The sequence below is a fragment of the Strix aluco genome, chromosome 6, assembly GCF_031877795.1.
Source record: "Strix aluco isolate bStrAlu1 chromosome 6, bStrAlu1.hap1, whole genome shotgun sequence".
Taxonomy (NCBI): Eukaryota; Metazoa; Chordata; class Aves; order Strigiformes; family Strigidae; genus Strix; species Strix aluco.
The window spans coordinates 39,925,305-39,950,801 of NC_133936.1; the positions used below are offsets into that span (position 1 = coordinate 39,925,305).

Below are 25,497 nucleotides of genomic sequence, written 5' to 3' on the forward strand. Positions count from 1 at the left end.
AAATCACTGTGCGATGTCTGCATGCTTGGTATACACAGTGATTTTTAAATTGTTAATTCTGTAGTCAACATGTCTCACTAGGTTCAGTGGGTGCTTGTTAGAGACAGAGCCTTGAGTTGGAAAAATGGACCGTGAAGGTGATTATTTCTTTCTGAATTATTCATTGGGGAATCTTTGGCTTGTAAATGAGATAAATGTCTTTGACACAGGACCTGACCACATGCCAGTCTGAGTAATTGCTGGCTCACTGTGAAATCACCTGGCAAGGGCTAAGGAGGGTGAAGACGTGGCAAGAGGCTCTGCCTTGCCAATTGGAGTGCAAAAGGCAGGCTGTCCACGTTTAGAAGTGTTCCAGCTGATAGGACAAAAGGTGTCTGACACTGTGTGATGTCTACCAGGACAGCTGAAGGCAGGCATACACTTTGCATTGTGCCACGCATGCACGCTCCCTCCTGCACAGAGAGAGATGGAGAGAGGGAGGAGGAACTTGGGTCTGGACAGCTATGTATGCCTGCAACAACTCCAGCTCGCTCAGAACCTGACTTCATGTTTTTGTCCACAAGGTTGTTTTTTTTTTTAAAGCAGGTGATCTTGCCTTCTGTAAGAGTGGGAATTACAACTGCAGTCACTTGTCATATGTTCAAAAATACTGATTTGCAGCCCCTAGCTTGTGAAAACTAATGTTTCCTTCTGCTTTAAAAACACTTTATAAAAAGTGTAGAAAGCGAAAATTGCAGATCTGTGATGGAAATGTCAAAAGGGATCTGTATGGGCTACTTGGCCTACTTTCTTTTTCTTTCCACACTTTGTTTCACATTTCCCACTATTATATGGAAAGGACTATACAGAGCTATGCTCTGATGTGGGGTTTGACTTGATTCTGGCCCTGGGAAAGGGTAGTGGATATGGAAGTGCACATTGATCTGGTACTGGACAGAACCATTTCAATACCAAGCGCAGCAAGGTGAGTTGTGGGTCTGTAAGGGAGAAGATAGGCAGACACTGGCCTATGATGATACTTGTATTATGTCCCAGTAAAGCACAAATACGTGTTCAGAAGTTGAGGTGAATTTAGGTGAGGGAGTTCTGATCCTTCTCTTCTGACCCAGCTGACTATTTTGAAGCGTCAGAAATGCCTTTACAGGGAGGTATCTGTTAAATCTGGTTAATTTGAACAGATAAATTTGTAGTCCTTAAACAGTTGTATCATCTTAACTTCCACTGCAACAAACTGCTATTAAAGGTAAGGCTACATTTCTCTCTATTCCAAACCAGTGGAGAGGAATCAGCAGCCCTCAGACTGCCTTGTAGATGCATGTTTTAGACAGCTGGCTGCCTCAGGATGGTAGCATAGTAATCAACACCCAGGGTATGGAACTATCTCATCTGGTCAAAACAGCACTGGGAAGAGTCGGATCTGAAATGACATACTTCTCGAGGGCTTGGGTACCTCATCCCTGGCTTCAGGGAGTGGACTGGAGGAGGGTGGGGGCCCATATACAGCAAGCCTCTCCTGGACACTGGCACTGCAATTGCTCTTTCCAGAAAGGTGACAAAGCTGGCAGAGTCAATTTTAAGGATTTGCAGTCAGTGAAAACCTGGAGGATCTTCCTCTTGGTTTCAGGTGCCTGGATCCCTTTAGGCCTCTCTAGATTCTCAGCTTATCTTAGGGATTTGGCTCTAAATTACCAGGAACATATCTGAAGTATAAAGTGGCATGAAATATAGTAAGTGTTTATATTAAGTTAAGCTTCTGGTGTGTGAGCTAGCACATTTTAAACCAGTTTGGGCATCTTCAAACGCAATTCAGGGTGCTCAAGATTTAGGTGTAGTTTGAGAAGCTGAATTATCAATATTTGCTCATTCTATTCTATACCAAAAGGATCAAATGGCTTGATAGCAGAAGTTATGGCTGTGCTGTAAGCAATACGAAGGTAAAAGCAAAGAACTTAAACATAACATTTTCAGACTTCAATTTTGTGGCACTTCAATATTTAAACAAAATATTACAAAAACCACAAAGCAAAGCATTGACATTTAAGTATAGGGTGTCAATATTGTACTATTGCTTTCATCAGACATACATGAAAATGAAAACCATAAAATGCTTCATTCACACCACAAGCTGCATTCAGTATTGTATATAAAAGACATTTAAAGAAATAATCTTTTATCCAAATGTTGGATTTTTACAGAATTGTTGCCTGAAGTCCTATATCTCTGTTAATAATAAAACAAAAAGATGGACATAAAGACTGTGCAGTCTCCGTTATATATTAATATAAGGAAACTAGCGTACACTGCCATCCTTAGCTGAGTTAAGACAGATTAGAGGTAGATGACTTCTAATTATTTATATCTTCACATTCTGTATGTGAGAAAATGACGCTGCACTAAGAAGAAACAAAATAATAGAGGAAATTAAAATTCCATGCTTGGTCTTGATCAATGTGACTGACTTCAGGCAGTTAGTGAAATGTTTGGCTAAATACCCTGATAGAAAACATTGCTTTTGGCTACAAATCCCCTGCTCGTCCTTGCCTATCTGTGACCTCTCAGACCAATTTTTTTTAATAATTTCCTGGCTGTTTTCTTGGAACAGGAACACATAACATCTTCTAGGTGTATCTCTGAAAGCATACGTGTTGAATACCCAAGGATTGTCAAACTTCTAAAAGCACAAATGGAAATGGTCAGATTTCAAAGGAGATTGGTCAGAACAGGGAAAACCCAAGCAAAAAGGAAGCAATAAGTCCAAGTAAGGAAAGCAGCAAAGAGCAGGCGAACGTGTTTTGGCGCAAGAAGGGTGAAAAGAAGTGAAGTTGCCTGTGCTCTGTCTGATTAAGATAGAGATAACAGAGAGGATTGGGTGCAGGGAGCAAACTTAATTTTGGTGAAGCACCCAACAGTTTTTAAATCACTTATATTTTTGCTAGATATATTCCTTTATGTATATTTTTAATCAGACTTTGACAGAGAAAATTTGGTTATGTCAGGTCTTAATGTGTGCATATATATACTCAAAAAAAAAATTGAGCAGGAAATGAGCTAAAATGATTCTGGCATGTGTTAATTAATATGAGACTCAGACTTCCAATGGGAAGATGCATTACCTGGGTAACAAGTAGTAGATTACTTGGAAGCATGATAAAATAAGTAGTAATTTCTGCTAGCTTTTCTGTTGTTTGTCCTTTAGTTTTGTGTGTTTTCTGACATGATGGCATCTTAATTCTTGCCTGTATTACTAAGCACAGATTATAGTAATACAGCACTTTGTTTTCTCTGGTCTTTTGTTTTTAAGGATGGTGGCTTTCCTTTTTAAAACTGTCACAAACATTTTTTTAGCTTGTAGCAGGAGTGTATTATCTGCTTTGTGGTCAGTTACCTAAATCTGAAAAGCATATGAAGTAAACTCATTTTCAAAGAGGAGAAGAGCATATGAAATGAAAAGCCTCTAATTATCAGGAACAGATGATCAGTAGTTCCTGTAAGCTGTATAAATAACTTTGTGTTCATAAAGCTGTAGTTTAGAGAGAACGTGGATCACAGTTCTAAAATAAAAAAATTACTGTATGTCACCTGTCTTCTCTCTCTCAGCAGAATTTATTCTTGTCTGTGATGCAGAAATACTCCCAAATTTAGTACATGGAGAGCCAAAAGGTACCATCTGTCCAATGCTCCTGAGAATTTTCAAAAGCAACAACAGCAGAAGACGTGGAGGCTGTAGTTCTTGGGAACAGCAGCATCTGTGTGATAGAATAACTCTTTTATTATACATTACAGTGTACAGGCTAGACTATATACAATTACAGGTCCAGTGTCTGCAGTGGGAAACCTGCACTTCACAGTACTGTGCCCTGTGCAACCTGTGCTGTGGGGTCACACTGTACTGATGTCAATCTGCATTATCGACAAAATACTTGACCGTTCACTCCCAAATTCTTCCATAAGGGCAGTCAAACCTTCTCATACTTCTGTTTGCACTCATACTGTTGGGTTTTGAGCAGAGCATTGTCTCATTCTTTCCTGAGAAAGAGCTGTGCAAAATTGAGGCCAGACTAAATTTTAGAAACTTATCAAAGAAAAACAGCTTTTGGATTAGGTGATTGAATAGTATAATTAGTATTTCAGCTAATGCTAGTTATGCTTTTAATAAAATCCTTAGGAGAATGAACAGCAGCAGAAGTGCTGAACTATTGGGAAACGGAGTTTCTTGTTTTCACACCATCTCAGCCCAAACCCTTCTTTTTGGAGACTTAGTATATTCTAGATCTAGTTTATAGAAATAACTGGAAATGTAGTAGAAGCTTATAAACTGAATGTTCTTCTATAGAGATAAAATAGTACTACATTTAATAACTTCAGCTTACCTCTGAATGCCAAACCTCTAGCTTTTTAGTATTGCTTTCCTAGCACGCAAAAAACCCCCCAAACTAAGCCTCTCTTTTTTTTTTTTTTTTTTCTGGATTAGCTTTTTTTAGGTTTAAAATACTTGAGAATCATATGAGCACCAGCACAGGAGTGAGGAAAGAGGCAGGAATGCACAGCAGGAGGCAGAATAGAAACTTTACTGATTTAAACTGTCACAGGATCATATTTACTGAAAATCCTACTCCATTTTTTAAAGCACCCCATTCCATTATGTTTACAGTCCTGCAAGACCCCTCAGCTTTGCAAATGTGACCTTTATAAATATGAAGACCTGTCATTACAGCTATTACACTGTACTTCATACTGTAGTTACACTGCATTTGGCAATCCTTACATCTTTAGATTAAATTTTTGTTCAAGTACCATATTTCTGAGACTGTTGTTTGTACTAATCAATTACTTTGCTTCCTTTATCAAAACTACCTTTGGCATACGTTGTTACAGGAAAAAAAAAATCCTGCTCCTCTAATTTTGGAAAAGTGAATGTATTTCCATAGCATGGTAAAAATGTTGATACTTTCCAAGAACAAACGTTTCATTGGATACAATGTTCACATCCTTTGGAAACCTGTATGTGCCACCTCCTTAGAAACTTCTATGGGAAGTCTGTAAAATAAATACATGCAAAACATAAGGATGTATAACTTCCCACTCCCTTTTCCCTACCTTCAATACTCTGCATGTAATGCCATCAGTTAAAGAAACTTCCTCTGTAAGCTTTTTTTTTTTTCATTTCGGAGTCTGTGTCGCAAGTATCCTTGATGTGATTCTTAGGATAACTGTTAGCCAAATTCTGTGTGTTACTCTGTTGTTGTACAAGCAGCTGCCAGATGGTAATATGGAGAAAATACATTTAACGTCAGTCACCTAACTGGAAGCCAGATGGCACAGCAGAAGTTGGAACAAGATGTCTGCCAACTCAGTCTGGCTTCCAGCTGTGGTTCCATGCTCCACCATGACCATGTGGACAATGGCCTCGACTCACCATGATACTGCCTTCATAGTGTTCCTGGCCACACTATGTGCTCATTCAAAAAGCTGAGTTGATGACATTCACTCGTCCTTTTTCCCCAAAAGCTGCACTGAAGAACAATCAGAAATGGGTGTATAAAAGTCAGTGGGGCGGATAATTCTTTGCTGGCTGCTTGTCTGTCGTGATGAAGTGTATAAACTGGACTTTTTGGATGCCTTCCTGCAGGGGAGGGAAAGTCACTGAAAGTAGCTTCCATGGACGTTCTGGATTTTTAACTCAACTTGTCAGGATTGTAGTCAGTTTGCTTGTTTGAATTGAGTAGGAGGGGATATTTTGCTCTGAATGAGAGGACAGTCTCACAGTCCTTCAGTTGGTGGTATAAAGCTGGAAGAGTATCTGGCCATTAGGGCTTGGGAGCATGTGCAACACTTCTGGAGCATTCCAGTTTACCCAGTTCTCATGAATGATCTTTTTCAAATACTATGACTTGTCTGGCTAAGGTGCATGGCTTAGTCTTTGCTGTGTGAGAAAAGTAAACTGTCTAATGAAACGCTCAAGCTACAGCAGATGCTGCTTCTGTGTCTTTCCCACGAGAAGTTATGGGCTATAGTAACAACACTGCTTATTGCCATTTGGGAGACGATAATAATTTATAACTCAGACTGTTATGAGGCTATAAAGCAGGGTGAATTGGCTGTTTGGAATTCAGCTTCGCAATAACCAAATATAATGTATTTATGGTAGGTGGCTTTCAACAAGGTAGAGAGAAACACATTGGCTTGTTATGCCTTCTGAAGGGAAATTATTCTATCAGGTCACTTATATAGTCACGATGGGATGACATAAATAGTTTAGAAGTTGCCAATGAAACACTTTCCAAACAAAGCTTTACACCTTTGGAGAATAACAATCAGTGACCAGCCAATTCTTCTTTAAAAGCAAACAAATAATGGGTCCTTTAGGATAATGACAAATCGCCACATATGGTAGAACTTGTTATCTTCTCATTTCAACTTTTTTTTTCATAGTAAGTACTATTGCAATAACTGTATCTGACTTTTTGAAAATGCAAGCCACAGGACGTCCTGAGCTACCTGGTGTCTGAATGTAGAATGTAACTTTTATGAGGAACTCTGTTGTTGCTAAAACCCTCCAGGAACAGTTTCCATTATACTTGGAAATGGGCCAAATAATTGTTTGTTAAAAATGTGCTATTTGGTTTTAGTTGTAATTTATTTTTATATAATTCTTGACATGGTTGGATATGTTTGTATCTTTGCCTAGCCTTTTTTATCAAATCTATTAACCATGCACTTCGATCAAGCTGTTTAAATATTCCTTTAATAAACCAAGAAGACTGGGATCCTTTTGTCCTTCACTATTAATAGTTGTCCAAACTTAATCTTCTCTGAAGCACTTCTCTGAGCCCTTTTTAAGCTTTCATCAGCCGCCTTCAGTTGTGAATACCATACATTTCCATATTTTAGTGAGATAGACAAGTCCTGTGAAAGATTTGTAGGGAGAAGTTAGGCCTGTAGAGGCAGAGAAAACTCACAGAAGTGGTGAAGGGTACTGCTTAGCATTTTATTTGTTCAACTCTGTAAAGGCTAACAGCAAGCCTGTTGCTGAGAGAAGTGAATGGTGTTAACTTTTGGATATTAATCATCTGTGCTTGCCTGTATGACCAAAGTACAGCTACGCTTACTCTGTGATTTGTGGTGAATTTGGGAACTTCCCTAAGAGAATGAGGCCTTTATTTGAAGCCATCCCAACTGCATTATGACTTTTTTTAATCCTGCAGTTTTGGAAGTACTGACTCATGGATGTGCTTTATGATGCCTCTTCTGCTTCCTTGTTATTTTTTTGAGGCGCTCTCCTGGAGTTCAGGATTGGTCTTTTGGGTTGGATGTGGACAAAAGAACGTTGTTCTGATCACATCACTTTTCTCTGAAGAAGACAACCCTACAAGATAAAAAGAAAGCTATGTCAGCATTTGCCCTCCATCTCTTGAACCCAGATGAGTTCAAGCTCTGACATGTATCAAACTCAACACAATGGTGAAGCTGACAATTGAGAATTTATGAAGGAATGCAACAGTTCTTTTTGCCTTAGCAGAGCTGTGACGATCTTGTGTGAAAACACTGTTCTTCCATTACAGTTTGGAGACTTTGACAGTGCCCAAGTCCTCATCATTTCTCAAGAATGTGTCTACAATGGGAGAGGAATGGCAATCCTGTGTGACAATCTCTGGAAAGAAAATGCTAAAATAATAGTTTCACAGGTAACAGGCCTTCTTGCATGACTGCATCTTTTTTTCAGGCTAAAGACTGAATTGAATCATATAATTCAATTTCACCCACTTCTAGCTTCTCTGATCTTCAAATTATAGTTCAATTGTTAGATTTTTTTTTTTTTTTTTCAAAGCTTCAAGTGAAACTGGTGCCTCTCTTTCAGGCCAGCTACTATCACTTCTTTTTTGATCCCTCCCCTGAGACTTTGGACATTTATTTTCAGTTACTTTACATGAATTCAAGCACTGATTCTGAATTCCTACTGCATGCAAAGCCCATTAACTCAAGGGAAATTTAGGACTGGGACCTCTAAGCTTATTTTAAAATAAAAAAATGGAACAGAAGGTTTTGTGTTGACTCCTGCAACCTATCTCAAACTCCTAGGAGTCATAACATGTATTCTCCACAATGTGGTGTAATAAAACATATATGGTATTTGTTATTCAAATCTCAAGGGGAAAAAGAAGTTGTAGTCAGGATGTTGTGGCCGAGCAGTTTTGTAATTCTCTTATGTAAATAAGAAATAAGATATATGTATATAGTTTCTATTGTTAAAATCAGTTGTTAGAAGGGAGCTAAAATGGCCCCCATCTTCAAGCCACTACAAAAACACTTGTGCTGAGTCATCCCCCCTTCTGTGACGGAAACCTGAGACAAGCCCGCCGAAACCTGAGAAAAGCCCGCGAAAACCTGAGAAAAGCCCGGGAAAACTTGTTTACAACTTTGCAGACCCCTCGGGGTACGCCCATCATGAATATGGATGAAGCCTACACTATAAAGGGACTCGGTTCTGCCGGGTCAGGTGTGTGTCCTGGTAGAGCAGAGACTCCCGGCACACCCAGCGCTGTTTTGCTCACTCGCTGCTTGCTAATAAATTTATTATTGATCACTAAAAATTGAGAAGTGGCTATTTCCCGCTAAATTACTTTTAATCTATAACATGTGGTATGCATCTTTCTCAAACTTTTGCCTGGGAAAACTCCTGCTTTTAATTAAACTAGAACATACTGCAGGAACTTAATTAAGCAATCAGTCCCACAGGACTGAGCTCAGGTGGACCAGCAAACACCTGTTTCAGCTACAAAAATGTTTCTGCTGAAGAATAAATTAGCCCCTTCTTATGAGATTGGAGTTTTTTCCTCCCTTCTACTGTTGTTTTCTTTCCATTTAAGAAAATGAGCATTTCCTAGCCAGAAAAGTCGCAGAAGCTAGTGGGGACGACCCTGAGGGGACACGGAGGCCCGCCCCGGCTTCGCCCGCGACCACCCTGGCAGCCTCCACGGCTCCCCTCAGGGTGCCTCGGCTTAAAGGCAGCACCCTTTGCTACCTCCGGGGGCCAGAAAGTGAACTGTGAGTAACGCTAAATTAAATGAATTAAATCAAATCGCCGCCGGGGGTCTGTTACCGCCACCGCCCCGCGGCGGCCCTTCCCGTGGAACGGCGGCGGGCGCCTCCTCTCGCGAGAGGCCGCCTCTGGCAACGGCACGACGCGACGGCGGGGAGGCAACGGCTATGGAGGAGGGGGCGGCGGCGGGCTCTGAGGCGGCCTTCTGCCTGCAGAGTATCCTTCCTCTTCCTCATCCTCGTCTGAGGCGGGCGGCTGGGGGGTGCGGGGCGCCCTGGGGTGCCGCCGGTTCCCCCCTCAGGGGGCGAGCGGCGCGGGCGGGCCCGTCTCCTCAGCGCTCCCGCCCTCCGGGCTTGTCCGGCCCAGGCGGGGGAGGGCAGCGGCAGGAGACCCGTGGGCTGCCAAGTTGTTTCTGAGGAAGGGGGGAAAAAGCCCTCAAAGCCCACCACCTTATTGCTTGTTTTTGTGGAGCTAAACAGGGACAATATGCGCGGTTGGGTTTCGGTTTTTTGTTTTTTTTTTGTTTTTTTTTTTTTCTCTTTTGAGACAGTAGGGTCTTGCTCACTTTAACGGGGCGTTTTCATTGCTGATGGTAAGAGCCCTTGAGTGACCCACAGCCTAATTTTATTCTCTGCTGATGGGGCAGTCTAAGCAAGAGTTAAAATTCTGAAGTGGAAGACTGTTGTCGCCTCTCTTGTGCTAGGTGCTGATCAGTAAATGCAAAATATCTACGGAGGGGTGACAAGACTTGTTACTAAGACTCACAGTCCCACAATATGCTGCTGTAAAAGGTGCTCTAATTTCCCAGTGCCAGCCACACTGAGTAACTGGCTAGGTAGTCGTGGTTTTGTTTGGTAATGTATATGAACAGCTTATAAAGATCATGATACAATAGCCTAGACATAATTTTATTTGCTGTGGCTTTTAGAGGAAAAAAAAAATATCAGTCTGAATTCTTTTCACAATTGAGTTGTAGCAAATTGTTATGGCTTTTAAATGTGTAATTTTTGGTCAGATGACCCAAATTCTAGTTTTGTCACTAAGTCAGACTAGCTCTATCTGTTCTTTTTTGTAGTTGTGAGCTGCTAAATCAAGATCTTTCAAGCTTTGTTTTAGAGGCTAAACAATCAGAGCTTAAGTGTTAGTCCCACCAGTACCTTAGTTTTTCCTGCTTTGCTAGTACTAAGATATAAGCCAATATAAAAGCAATTAAAAAAAAAAAAGTGAAAGGTTGTCCTTTGCAAGCTTGTGCCTCAGTTTGTACCTTCCTGAAACTGCACAGCTGTTTTCACACTACATGGGGTGCTTAAATAAGCACTGCATCAGGATGTGTTAAAAAAAATTTTGACAGTGTTTGTTGGGAAAATACAGTTGCTCTAAAAATTAATTGACATGTTTTATTGTGCACCTGGCTATGATTTTTGAAAAAAGGAGGAGAAAAAAATCAGTATTTTTAATATTTTATTCTGTGCACAGTGTTTGCAATGACGCATTAGTTTAGACCGTAGTGAATCGCAAGGACGGTCAGGTCAGTAGAAAATTCAGGAGCAAAACAGTGTTTGAAAGTGTTTTACTTATCAAGGGTATACTGCGGTGATGTTTCTGTCTGCATTGAAAGATGTGATAAATGCAGAAAGTAGTTGAGATGGGGGAAGGATCATTCAAAAGATAGCTTTGGACAAAATAGTCTCTGATCAGATCACTAAATGTGGTGTGAAAAAATGCAGGGTACAGTATTTTATTTAAATGTACTCTATTTAAATTTTAAATTGATAGATACTGTGCTATAAAGTAATGAAGAGGCTTAGGGGTTTCAGAGAAGCATGCAGATACTTAGTTTGTACGTAGAATTACTACATATATGCGGATATTGTCCCCTGCTTCATACCAAAAATGTTGTACCTGGGTATTCATGCCATATAAACACGACCACACTTTTTAAAGTCTCATTCTTTAAAGAGAGAATGTGTAGTCAGCTAGCTAGTGCTAGGATACCTTAATCTAATTTTTAAAAAGGGCCTTTTTAGAATATTACCCTAACTAGTCAGTCAATATTACTGTGTCTTTTATCTTGGCTTGCCTGCTGCAAGCATCCTGGCTTTTTTGAACAATAAAGGAAACCTATTCCTCCTGCTTTGCACTTGTGCCTTGCTGCTGTTCCCTTTTTCTGGTGTAGTCAGCTGTTCAGATGAACTTTTCTCCCTCTGAGTTGAAGGAACAATGCCCAGGAATCAGGAGCTGTTTCATTAGGACGTGGTCAGACACTGATGTGAGGACCAAAGCTTTCCTGCCACAGAATCACAGAATCATCTAGGTTGGAAAGACCTTGTACTGGGTAGCAGGCAGGCAATTGAAAGCTAGCCCAATGCTGAGTCCCTGGTCACTATCTGAAGTCTGTTGGTTCAACTCTCAAAAGTCATGTCTCAGCGTGAGCTATTTTCATCTTGGTTCTCTTCACTTACCTTGGTGAACCCACATATGGTCCTGGAGTACCATCCTGAGAAAAGATGCATATGTTGAACTGCACAATTTCTTTGCCCTCCCGTTAAAGTCAGAAGAGTTGATCCAGATTTTTTCTGGTCTGACAGAGACAGACTTAAGCCTGATAAATCTAATAGTTTGGGGGTTCCTTCCTTTTTTCTCCCCACTTGTGAAAGAAAGCACAGTAAACATTTTTTGGAGATGAGTTTCTGCATAGTTCAGGTTTTAGAATGAACCATTCCAGAATCAGTCAAGTTAGAAAATTGGGCTTTTGCAGAGAGCAAAATTTGAGCTGCAGAAAGGAAGTGACTTGAATTCAAGTCCTGTGTTCAACATCTGCAGTCTGTGATGCAGTAACTGAGGAAGTAAATTTGGGGGCACATGTATTACAGGCATTTGTTTTCATGTACTAAGCCTAGATGGGAGATTCTTAAGAAGCGTTCATACCAGTTTGCTCTTTATGTATACAGTTTTTATAGTAAGCATGTAGTGTTGTCATGCAGTTGGAGGTACACAGATGTGCTTCAACTTGATTACCGAAAATTATGCCTTCATACATTCAATGACTTCCCTATTTGTCTTTTGTTGTTGCTTACAAGAGAAAATGATCTCTCTCCATTTTTTATCTCAAACTTCTAGAAAGTGGTGGTTATCCTGTTTTGGGATGTGATCCTCAGCTGTTAGCCTTTCAGATAGTTACAATTTAACTGATAGTTTTGCTGATGCTGTGATGCTGGGGTCTTGAATGCAATGAGACTTTTACACATATATTGTACTGTGAGAACTGTAGCAAAAGGCCTGTTTTTTAGGAGAATAATTCAGATTTTGGAAACTTGATGCAAAGCTGGAAAATCATGTATCTTCCCCCCCCCCCCCCGGTGTGTGTGTGTGAAGTACTGAATTGCTAGGCATATCTTTATTTTTCAAGGGAAGGCTTTTCCTTGGAAGTTAATTTCTGGTTTATTTACATGGGTCGTTTGTAGGCTTACTGATTTCCTAGGCAAACTGTCAACAGAGCATCTTGCTAAAAACATTCATTCTTGTTATACTTTCATGGGCTGTGAGGCTAGTGGATGAAAAAAATGTTTACTTGTGTTTCATTTTACACCATTTGTACTTATTTTTAATGAAAACTCTAAAGCATTTGGAGGAACTGTAGATAATTTCCAAATTTTTTACATTTTGAAAGTTCCTTATCTTTTTATTGTAGTTGTGTTGTAATTATTAAGGCATTTGTATCAGCTTCAGTAAATGGTCCTCTGATATTCAGTGTGTGATCTCAGATGTTCATGTTTGAACTCATACATCTGAATTTTATAAAAATGCCATTCTCTGAGAGTGTGAAGCTAGTTATGCTTAGAAGCATAAAGTCTGTGAAAGTTTCAGAGCAGTAAGACTCCTATGCAAACCGATGATTGGGTAAGTGAGGGCAGCATTTAGCTAGTATTTAATTCAGAACAGTGCTTGATTTCTAACTTTGATAGATCTGATGAGGCAAATTTTAATGGTGTTTAAACCTGCTATAAAAACTTTGTAAATTCTGTTTCTGTGCACATAGTTTTCACTGGAGCTGGGCTTATTCACCTAAAGGCTGAAAGAAGCCTTGAAAGTGAAAAGTCTTGTGTCAAAAAGAACAAGGGCGAAGGTGGTGGTAACAGATTTATAAATGGTTGGTTTAAGTTGGAACTCATCACAGACATCAGCTGTTTCAGACTTAACAAAATCTGCAGAATTTACTATAACAGATGAGACTGAAGATGATTATCAGTATGAAGAGGTAATTTACTAAATTGATAATCTTCTGATATATGTGGTAGAGTATTCATGTTTCATTCTTTTGTTTTATTTCATCAATCACAAAAACATCCTAGGACAAATGACAGGAATCTCTTTTTAGTGTGCTGATGCTAGGCATATCTTTATTTTTCAAGGGAAGATTTAGTGTCAGTTGATTTGTTATGTTTCACTTTTATTTGAACATTAAATACATTTTAAAGATACAGGTATTTCTATTTAGACATTTCAGCTTATAATTAATATTTCGGTGATATAAATTCTAATTAAATATGGCAAAATATTCTTTTAACAAGAATGATATTCTTTTCAGTAGTCATACTGGGAGTGGAAATGGTATTCTGAAAGAAAGATGTATAAAATATGTTGATACCTAACTTTAAATCATTTAATTTAGGTTCCAACAGATGATGAATTTAGTCTTCAGGAAGATGATGAGGATCTGTCAAAGGCTTTGCAGACTATTCAAGAGCAGGCTGAAGATGCCCAAATTTTAGTAAGAACTTCCTAAACATTCCAAGAGTCTATCTGTAATTCAGTTGGCATTAGTGGCTGAAAATTTACACATCGTAATTTATTTTAATTATGAAATATTTGTGTGGAAAAGATTGTCTCTTATTTTTTAGAAGTTTCTAGGAGTAAATATATGCCACAGTGAAAAAGGCAACTTATGTTTGCCGGGTTTCATCTTCCTTTAACTTTTGTTCATGTTCCATAAACAACCTGATATAGCAAATACATGTAACAAATATATAGATAGATTATTTAAAATATATTAATGTTATTACAGTGTATCAGTATTTTAGGGTTTGTTTCTTTATCTGAGCAGATTTAATGAGAGCATGATCCCTGACACAGTAAAGAAACTTCATGCCACAGAAACTTGTGTTTGAATACTTTGCTAAAAAAGATTATTCATATATTGAAAATAAAGAATGGGCTGTTACACTGTGTTAAATCAAAATAGTAGTGAAATTATCAATCATTTCACACCATTAGTTTTTGACATTTTTTACATTTACAGTTTGATTTCAAACCAGTCATGTAATAGTTCAGAGTGACACAATGGGATTGTTATATTGCATTTTCCAAAATATGATTTTACCTGAATTTACTTGTTTATAGCAATCTAATGTGAAAGTGCTTTTCCTTGCTGTGTTTCTAATATCACCACTGTCTTACAGCCTCATCAGTAAGTTGTCATCATAGTGTTTGTTTTGCAAAAGTGAATGATTAATAATGAAAAGATAAAATTATGAGAATGAGTCTTAATATCAAAATGGAGAAAAGATGTGCATTTTCTTCTGTACCAGTGCATATCAATGGATCAGTTTTGTATTTTAGATCAAACTTTGAATGAAAACTGATAATACTGGAATTTTATGTGTTTTGAAACTGAATATGCCTGAAAATTAAGGGAAAGATGGCAGAAGGTTTTAAGACTGAACATGCTTAATGTTAACCAAGTAGTGGAAGTTCTTAATGTTCTTTAGGGATAACTGAAGTTATGTCTGTTTTACTGTGTGAGTTGACATTCAAATAAAAAGTGAGACAAGGATGAATATTTTTAATCTATTGATCTTCTCACAGTGCTATATTTAATATTTTACCATTTTATTGATTTGTTGAACTTTGAGTGGTAGGAAACAATATGCTAATATCTACCCCATTTAATCAAACTGAAGAAAGTGTTACCTTAAAACAAAAGAAGAATGTGTGTGCTTAAACTCAAATTCTCTTTGATTTGGTGCTTATGCTGATAGATGTCTGCCTTCTTGCTTCTTCACTCATTATTTGGGGGGGCCTCATTTTTTCCATAACTTTGAAACTGAAATAATATTTTCATACTTTAGACAGAAAGACGTGAATAGAAAAATGTTTTAATACGCTTGCTAGTTCCTTGACAGCTTTCATAACGTCTTGCTGTACGTTTTGTGAGGCTCAGTGACTAGATTGTTTGATGCTAATTCACTTGGAAAAACCAAGTGCTGCAGCAAATGCTTTTGGTGGCCAAAGTCAGAAGCACTGTTTCCTGTGAGTTAATATTGATTCAATATCCAAAATCTGAGCTAAGAAGCACAGTAGAAGCTGTTGTCTTCATGTGATAAATAATGGGTAGACTTTTTCAATTATTAGCTTCTAATCATGTCTAAACCAGGTTAAATTAGGTAACAACCATATCCTGGAATAGCTACTCCATGATGAAGTTTTAAGTGATTCTGTATATTTGCTGTTCATAGTAATTTGTATACCTAATCCCATATTAAAGATTGCATTTCAATACTAGATGCAAATCTTTTTGTGAAAGGAAAGAAATTATATAGAGAAAGCACAGATCAAGTGAGCATCCAAAAATACTCAAGTGATTTGCCAAATGCAGATATTATAAATATCCATGGTTTCTAAATTGAGTAACTACAGCTTCTTTTACGCTCTGTTAAAAAGGTCAAGTATAACCAGGAAAATCTAAGAAAAATGCTTATTTTCAAACTTCCTTCCAAAGTAATTCACACTAATTACTAAATCAAGAAGAGCAAACATAAGCAAATAAGAGATGGTGCTAGAGATGGTGTAGGAATTAAAGCTATGTTTCTACAAGCGATATTGAGACATGTTTTCCTTCCTTCTGTATCTCTGCATGCATACAGTGAAACTGCTGGTCTTTAAAGAGTATGGTGAGGCTCCCTCACAGTTCATGTTTTTGTTTGGATCCCAACAGGGAAATGAGGGTGATGGAGCTCTAATCTCTAAATATTGTTTCCCCCTAGTCTGGTGGTAAAATGGCAGCTGATTCAAAATACAGCTGTGCTGGGCAGCACATGCGCTGGATGGCAGTGATTCCGCCTGCTGTTCCTGTTCTAGTCATCATTTGTCCTTTTCAGTCACAACTCTTTTTTTTTTTTTTTTTCTGTTGTCCTTGTTTTGAGACATTGTAAAGTAATATAAATTATTTTTAAACACAAGTAACAGAATATTTTGCATATGAAAGAAAATCTTCAGCTGATAGGGACCCTAGGAAAAGGATACAGAATTTCTGGAAAACCACACACACAAAGCTTGCTGAAATACTTTATTCAGTAGTTACAGCTGTTTCACTTCAATTCTAGGATCTTTATTTTCTTAATATCCCAAATGATACTCAGAAGTCACATTACCCTTCATTAACCTTATATTTTATGTAGGTTTGATTTATCATTTGTTTGACCGTTTTAAAAATCTTTGAATTCTCTTTTTTATTCTTTTTCAGTTTAAGTTTTGCAAGAGCATCTCATTTTATTTTCCAGAGGAATTATTAATTTATTTGGTGTTAATCTTTCTTCACTGGACAGAATTTTTTGCTAGTATTATGGAAGTCCTTAAGGTTAAGCTTTTAGCAATTATTTTACTGGCCATATTTGCAATGCTTACAGTCAAAATGTTTTAAAGATTTTAATTCAAAAGTAAATATTTAACCAAGAAACATTTAACAAAGCAAATATTTAGTTTGTTTATTTTGATTAAATGGTCAGAATCCTTTAATAAGTTGTTTTAGTCTGTGTAGCTTCTATAGGGTGTGTTTGCACCACATTAATAGATTGTATTTTCCTTATTTCTAAATAGGTAAATATATACAAAAAATTAGTTATGCCATTCTGTGGGTAGTCATCCAAGGTTAAGATTAAATTACAGAAGTCATTAGCCTAATATCACTCACAAAATCTGCAGAAGAGCCAGGAATTTAATTCTGGTTTCCTGAGGCCCTGTTCCAATACTGTGCCTGTTAGACTGCATTCATTTTCCCCTATATTGTTCCCTGCTCGAGCTTTGGTTCCTGAAATGATTCTCAGTGCTAGTATCTAGCTAATAAATTCTCTTCTGCACAGATGAAATGAATTCTTATCATATTTCCCTTTATTAAGGGAATCAAGCTGTGTCATTTCTTCCACAGCCTGGCTTTATAGATGTGTTTGGGAAACTACAAGCAACAATATTAGACATTTGCCTCACTTAGAATAAAGAAAGAAAAGAAGCAAGAAAAGGGATGCAACTGCATGTCTGCAGATGTACTCTCTTTGGTTCTTGTATTACCACAATTAGAAAATAGACCTGTCTGATGTACTGTATCTCTAGTAATAAAATATGCTAAATATTACATTGCACTTGGCATGTTGTATTAGTCATAATACAGTGTTACATGGCCGTGATCGTACATGTACAATTCTTTCTGTTTATATTAGGTAGGTTGCTTGGATTAAACACAACATTTTCTGTATTATACAAAATGGCTGTGAGATTTTTCCAGTGTTTTTATTTTATCAAGAGAAATGCCTTTATCTCCAGGTAATTTATGCAGTCATGTTGATAGAGCTCCCACTAAGGACATCAATAAGCCATAAATGAATGGAGTTATCACAAATACCTGGCCTATAGATTCTTTTTTAAATGGATGGAGGAAATAATTTGTAGTCACAGCCATCAGCATGTCTTGATGAATATCTCACTGGAATTTTTTCGTTTTCTTAGTATTGAAATGAAGGAAAGAAGGTAGGCATGTGTGGAAGCTGTTTCTGCTTCTCATCTCTACAGTGGGTTTTTTTTGGGTTTTTGTTGTTTTTTTGTTTTGTTTTTTTTTTTTAACGATATATAGCACATGTTATCATAGAATCTGAGTTTTCGTCAAGTGATAGTTGTCACGCCCAGGTTTGTTAAGTCATTCTCTCACCAGGAGGCAGGCATGTGCAGTGCAGTACCTTGTCTTAGTAGATTGCATTGTTGAGCAAATCCATTGTAGCGTTATGCCCATGTGGAGTTCCCAAATGCTGAGACCCTCATATTTAGGTATGTCAAGTCACTGTAATCTATTTGAAGTCTGAATGAATTAAAGCCACATCTTTGGCTGCCAAGTTGTGGCAGTCTCTCTCATCTGGTTATCTTTAAATGTATTTTGCGGGGGAGCAGGCTCAGACTGGGTCATATTTTACTTTTTCCATACCTCCTTGGAACATGAAATCCCTCTAGGAGAGTTTAATATTAAGCTGTACACTGAGTGGGCTGAATGGGGTTGGGTGAATGAAAGAAATTTGCATTGCAACAGAAAGCTGTGAAAGGGATTTCTTTCCTTTTTTTTTTTTTTTTTTTTTTTTTTCCTCTTCTCTGTAGTAGGATTGCTCTGTTTTGTTTTGATTCTGCTTTTGGCAACTGTGCTTGACCCATGAGCTGATCTTATCTGAGTAGCTGTCTGTCTTGGTGGCACTGGAGGAGCTGCCTATGAAGCCTCGGTGTACCATCTGCATTCTGCTAGCACTTGTAACAATGTTGTCTGGCAGCTTCGCTCAGTGCCTGCATATGGATGTTGAGAAGAAAAGGGAGAATTGACCTTCGTGAGACTTCCTAAGAGATCTGATGATGGAGATGCAGTTCTTTCAGTCTCTGTATTGCATGCATCATTACAAAAATAATAAGCCTTTTTACTACCACCTTGGACTTCTGCATTTTTTATTAGATGAAGCACTGATTTTTCTCATCAGTAGTTTTTAAGGTTGCTGAAGGGTGCAGGAGTATGAGAACTAACGTTTTCTCTCTGGCCAGTGACAGAAGATCATCCATCAGTTTAAACAGTTTCGAGTCCATATTGGATTATGTCAGGTTCAGAATACTTGCTTAAATTGGGTGATTTTTGAGTTATTTCTCTATAACCTTTCACAGACCTTGACATTAGAAGGATCAGTGGTTACAGATCTGATCAATAAAGACAAGGGAAACACTCAGCTGTACTCCAGTAGATCTGTGACTTTAGATAAGTTCAGAAATAGAAGGTATGATAATTACATTTATCTTGTAGGTTTAATAACAATTATCAAATTTTAATTTCAGGCTTTGCAATCAGTTCTGACTTCAGAGAAATCAGTGTCTGAAATACCTGAAGCAATGGATGACTACTTCTGCAATTTTCTGGTCAGATTGGGAATGTCCAGAACCCTTGACTGCTTCCAAACAGAATGGTAAAGTATTTTAAGTGACCATGTTACTCTGAGAATTAGGAAGTAGATGCTCAGGATTCAAATATTTCCAGTATTTCAGGATATATTTCCAGTAAACTCTTCTGAGGACAAGTTGTTCTTAAATATGTAGTGTTTTACCAAATAAATATATTCATGTTGAGAATGAGGATGCAGAAAAGGACGGACTTTCAGGAAAGCTGACTGCAGGTACCTTTGAAGGACTGTATGCATTTCAACTAACATTTACAAGCCTGAACTGGTCACCTGAGGCCTCTTTTGTGACCAGTGAAGATAAATACTCATTTTCAGGATGCAACTTATCTGAGTTAAGCCATCTCCTTTAAGATGAAATGAATTCAATTATATTTTTTCAAGTGTATTCGACTCTTCACTGACTACCAGTGAAAACTAAATCCAGCTACAGTGCTGAAGTTGTCATGGGATCAAATTAGTCCAGTGCAAAATGACCAGCATTTCACTTCAGCAGTGCTGAGAAATCACGTGGTTTTGTTATTGTCTTGCTTTCCAGAACATGGGTGCCTGCTTAAAAACTGAATATTTTGTAGTATGCTATAGTATTTGCACCTTAATTGTTTGGGTGGGTTTGGATATTCATCATAGCTACCTTGTATTTTAAGTAGAATAATCAAAATTTTTGATACTTGGTAATTTTTTGTACATTAATGGAAATAATATGGTTGGTTTGGTTTTTTTCTTTTTAAAATTTAATTCATCTAGTAATCAGAAGAGTAAACTCTTGAGCTGTTGCTATCTTTTTTTTCACAGCTTTTATAGATTGCAGGGATTTTTGTCCATACTTTGTGCAGAAGTTTAAACATGCAGCTTTGTCTAAATACTCCCACTTCCTCCACCACTGTCTTCATTTATGAAATCCCACAGGATATATACTTTTTTTAATATTGATTAAGAATGATATGACAGGAATGCTGCAAAGCTAGAGAGGAGGACTGAATTATTTGGAGCAAAAGATGACTTTGTAATACTTCCAGTTACAAGCTTGCTTTGAAGCTGCAAGTTACATTGGAAAGATTCTGAGAAGTGGAAACACCTTCTTGAATTATCTTGTAGGCAGTCTTTAAACATGAGAGGTTCAGATATTTTTTAATAAGGTCTTCTGAAATAGTTTGTTTTGAAAATTAGTGAAATTGAAAAGTTAGAAACATCTTATTTTTTCCTGCAAAAGCCTTGAAGCTTTTAAATTTTCTTAGAAATATTTTCTTAATAGGGAATCATTGCTGTCATTTGCAAGGCTCTGGTCTTATTAGTGTAGAGCTCACCAATCAGGTGTTGTCTTTGGAATTAATAATGATCCACTTTTTGATAGCATAACAATGCGACTTAAATGATTCCTTAGAGAAGGAACACTATGGTTCTGTATTCTTTTTCAACAAAAGAACTGATATGAATAGCATTAAGTTTGAAGTTTAACAGTTTTTGTGCTAAAAGAGAATTAATACTAGACAGGTATAAATAGTGACCTTTTTATGAAACTGCAGCTTTCTTTGAAGCACTTAGACTCTGAATTCATATCAATGGCAAAATTCAAATTGCTTTTTTAACAGAGCAAGTGCAGGTCTTAGCAGGCCCTATCTTGTAAATCCTTAGCTCTATACATATATTTTTTTCTCTATAAATAATATTTTTAATTTCAGTAGCATTACAATTGAGGATCTAATCTTACTGTATTGAGACTTTTGCTGCATTAATACCTTATTTCAAAATGTTTCATGTTGGTTTGAAATAGATAATTTACAATATTAATGAAAGTGAGAACAGATTAGTGTACTCAGGTTCCTCATTATGTATTGGGATGACACTCTTGCTCTCATGCTGTGGTGATCAAGTACTAATGGAATTTAAAATGAGAAATTAATTAACGTAGAGAAAATTTATCAAAAGGCTTGCTTTGAAATAATTGTCTGCCTGAGATCTAAAGGTCACTTAAATTGGACCAAATTATCTGTGTTTATTTCAGAGTTTGAGAAAACATTCTGTTATTCTATCCAGCTGTATAACATGTTATGATTTGATTATGTTTTATTTTAAGCCAAAACCACTACTTTTCTATGATGTAATGAATAATTTTAGTACACTTGTAGTGATTTTTTTATTTATGTAGTTTTTTGCACATACGCTTTTTTTTTCTTCCAGTTATACTTTAAGGGACTTAAAATTAGACTTAAATAATTTTTAGAATATTTAATTTACCATTAAATTTTCTATTCCTTTGATATACAAGACTTTATAGTGCTTTTGTTGCTTATTAAACATACTGGATTGACAGCTTTGGCGTATGAAGTACAAGGGCTGATCAACTGTAAATTCATGCATCTGACAGTCTATACCTCCGAATCCCAGAGAGCCCACTGCTGCTGGCAGCATGTCGTGAGTCTGATGAGCAGATGAATCATTTGCTGTTCTCACATACGCACGGAGCTATCACTGTGATTAGTTAGTACACTCATCGGACTGGTAATCTCTGACTAAGTGTTCCTAGAGACCTGGCAGTGTTTCAGCTTGTGAGTAAAAGGAGAGCTGCAGACTAATTACGGAAACACGATTTGAAAATTCTTTTTTGTTTGATGTGGTTAAAACTATGAATAAAATTACGGGACCAAGCCAGGTTAAAAGCTATGTCTCTTGTGTATGCCTTGCAGAGATTGCCTGGGCTATGTGTTAATGGAGGAAATGCAACAAAGCTACTATATCTTCTCTGAGCATAAAGGTAGACTCATTACAAAGCAGTTCCTTTTTGCAGAATGAAGAAAATGGATATAGGTTGTGATTCTCCATGTCACAACTCCCTGAAGACAGTGGAAACAATCTACTTATTTCAGGCAGACCAAAGTTTCCTCTGCTCTGTGTCCAATTTGACCTGGAAATCATATGACCACATTAGTGTGCGTTGTGCTCTGAGTTCGTAAATCTGGAGAGAAACGAGCGTTATCAGTTCCAGAACAGCATCAAACTAAAACAGATACAGTTTTTGGATTAGAACTGGCTCAGAACACAAGTGAAGTAACCTCAAGTTTGATTTGCAAAAAGTCTTGTGGACATACCTACTTTCTTGCTTACATAACAAGCATAACATGATAATATAAATGTTCTAGTTATATGCCATAATAGATTGGGGGAGTGTACCAGGGCAAAAAGGTCCTTTATTTTTCTGTGCTCGTTTCTTTCTTAGCCTTCTATTTGAAACTGTTTAAGAGGTTATCCGTTGGAATGATAGTTTTTAGTAAGAAGTTCTTGTAAAAGCTAAAACTTGAAATTTTAATCCCTGAATGCATCTCTAGGTGAGTTGTTCCTTGGTAAAGGATTATCCTGAGCTACATATCAGTTTATTGCAGGGTCTATCTGCAACCTGATTTCTTTAGAACTCTTAGAAACTTGAATTCCATGTAATGTATATAGTAATAATGTATTTTTCTTAGTCAGTCTGCACCGGACTTTGATCCTAAAATCATAGTTGACCATCTGTTCCTTAGGTTTCCAGATTCTTGGTTAATTTTAAATAGCAATTCAAGAATAATAACAACTCAGTTGTTCTGAAAAGCTTAGAAAAATACCTGTGTGTTCACGGAACTAACTAATTTAATTTGGATCATAGTTCCCCTCTATAAAAGTGAGAACAATAGCTATTTGGCAGTTGGCTAGGTAGGTAGGAGTTCTATGAGTTTTACAGGACTAGGTTGATGAAAGATAATGAGAATTCACAATGCAATGTTGTTGTGTGGTTTCCATTTCTGCTACATGCACAGAAACCTTCATTTTTAGTAGTGTTCTTGGACAAGGGCATAGTGAATTTATTGGCATTAATTGTATTTCATTAAAATTGTCTTTCAGAGTTCTTAGCTCTGCTGGAGGCTAAGTTCATCAATTATCCATCGCTGATGTGTCTGTGCAGAAATTTGATGGTTTTCATGAGGTACAGTTAGGGCATTCAGTGGAGAAATTTTTCTGGCAAATAAAGGAGTGTGTAGAGTTGTGATCATCTGCAATGAGAAGTGCCCTTATTTGCAGTATTTTCAATAGGAATTGTAACCTGCTCATCAGTCAATGTTTGGTTTTGGGTGTTTTTTCAAATAAAAGACTAAGGTTCTTAGTATTAAAATCTGTTGCTACTGTAATTTGCTTAAGAAGACGAAGTGATGATAGAATTAATTTTGCTTTGGACATGTTCAGTTTAACTTTTCAAAGATCTTTCATCTACTGATGGTGAATGTGGGTGACAGCTTAATTCATAGGGGTGAGCACTCCTAGAAGTATCCACAGAATGCAGGTAAGTGGCTGACCGTAGGAAGTTTTTTGGACATAAGAGTTTCTAACATTTGCCTTAATTTTTTTGAGGAAGTTAAGTAAAAGTTGCTTGTCAAGTAAGAATCCCTTATTCTACAGACACTTTTTGTTTCTGTAACATGTTTTATTGATCTATGAATGCTGTGCTTACTGTCTTCAAGCTTCAAATCTGCTGTTTGTGTCCAAGTCCAGGAGATAGCATTTAGTATAATTTTCATCTCTAATTACTGGTGTTCTTTTCATACTTCCTTATTACTTGGAAAAAAAATAATGTGTGGATACAATATATTTTCCACCTGAAAAGGCAAATAATGTTCATATTACTCCTTCTAGTGAGTTCCTACCCAAAACATCTTCCATCAAAGTGGGAAGATTATGGGGCTATAATCTTTGTCTAATATAAATAATTTATAGCTCCGTTGAACCTATGCCGAACTGATATCATGGCTGCAGTGGTGCACAATGTCTTTGTCTTCAGTGGGTCTATAAAAATTTGTACCAACTGAAGGTCTTGCTCTTCTGTCTTCCAGGGCAGAAGTAGATGAAGAAATAGATGTTTTATACATGCGTGTACTGGATTCTGGAATCGCCTCTCCAATGTCTGTTTGCACAGAAGCATCTTACGCTTGTATATGTAGACTTGAATCTTGCAGTCATTTGAAATACTTTGACAAATACTGATAGCTTATAATCATTCCTTGAACAAGCATGATTCTGCAGAAGCATTTATTTTGTGTAGTGAGAGTCACATGTTTTGGATCAAATTTAGCTTTTCTGAATCCTTTCTAATATCACCACTCTCTCTTTTTGTGTAGAAGATACTTAAGTACTTTCAGTTGCTCTGTATTGAAATGCCTTCAAATTAAGCCTAAAATGAATAGTGTCAATGCCTACATCCTTTTTACTGCCTGTTAAGAGTATTCTTAGCTTTCATTGACATCCTACCAAAAGAGGTAGTCCTGAGATGGACTGAGCAGACTTTATTGCCAGGGGCTGTAGAGATTCCTAGGTTGCTACACAGCATTACATACTGTGCCAGACCCTCTTTACTTCTCAAAATGCAAGTTAGTCTGTATAAGTAACTAAAGCAGCCTTCAGGCTTCTGCATCACAGAATCATGTTTTCTTGGGGGCTGGTAAAGTAGGTAAATAGTGGTAAATATAATCAAATAAATAAAAATAAGTAATCTGCAGAGAGACCTGGACAGGCTGGAGCGATGGGCTAAGGCCAACTGTAGGAGTTTCAATAAGGCCAAATGCCGGGTGCTGCACTTGGGCCACAACAACCCCCAGCAGCTCTACAGGCTTGGGGAGGAGTGGCTGGAGAGCTGCCAGTCAGAGAGGGACCTGGGGGTGTTGATTGACAGTCGGCTGAACAGGAGCCAGCAGTGTTCCCAGGTGGCCAAGAAGGCCAATGGCATCCTGGCCTGTATCAGAAATAGCGTGGCCAGCAGGGACAGGGAAGGGATCTTACCCCTGGACTCGGCACTGGTAAGGCCGCACCTCGATGACTGTGTTCAGTTTTGGGCCCCTCACTACTAAAAGGACATTGAATGACTTGAGTGTGTCCAAAGAAGGGCAACGAAGCTGGTGCAGGGTCTGGAGCACAGGTCTTATGAGGATTAGCTGAGGGAACTGGGGTTGTTTAGTTTGGAGAAGAGGAGGCTGAGGGGAGAACTCATTGCCCTCTACAGCTACCTGAAAGGAGGGTGCAGAGAGCTGGGGATGAGTCTCTTGAACCAAGTAATGAGTGATAAGACAAGAGGGAATGGCCTCAAGTTGCGCCAGGGAAGGTTTAGACTAGATATTAGGAAGCATTTCTTTACAGAACGAATTGTTAGGCGTTGGAATGGGCTGCCCAGGGAGGTGGTGGAGTCCCCAT

General features: G+C 37.8%; 1 protein-coding gene across 1 annotated transcript in view; it reads left to right on the plus strand.

Moving 5' to 3' along the window:
• The first annotated feature begins 9,147 nt into the window (after positions 1–9,147).
• Positions 9,148–25,497, plus strand: part of SPAG16 (sperm associated antigen 16) — a 468,867-nt gene continuing 452,517 nt past the window's right edge. Inside the window, 4 exon segments of the mRNA XM_074829742.1 lie at positions 9,148–9,256; positions 13,252–13,298; positions 13,713–13,811; positions 19,169–19,296. Of these exon segments, the coding sequence (XP_074685843.1) occupies positions 9,208–9,256; positions 13,252–13,298; positions 13,713–13,811; positions 19,169–19,296 (323 nt within the window). The 5' untranslated portion in view covers positions 9,148–9,207.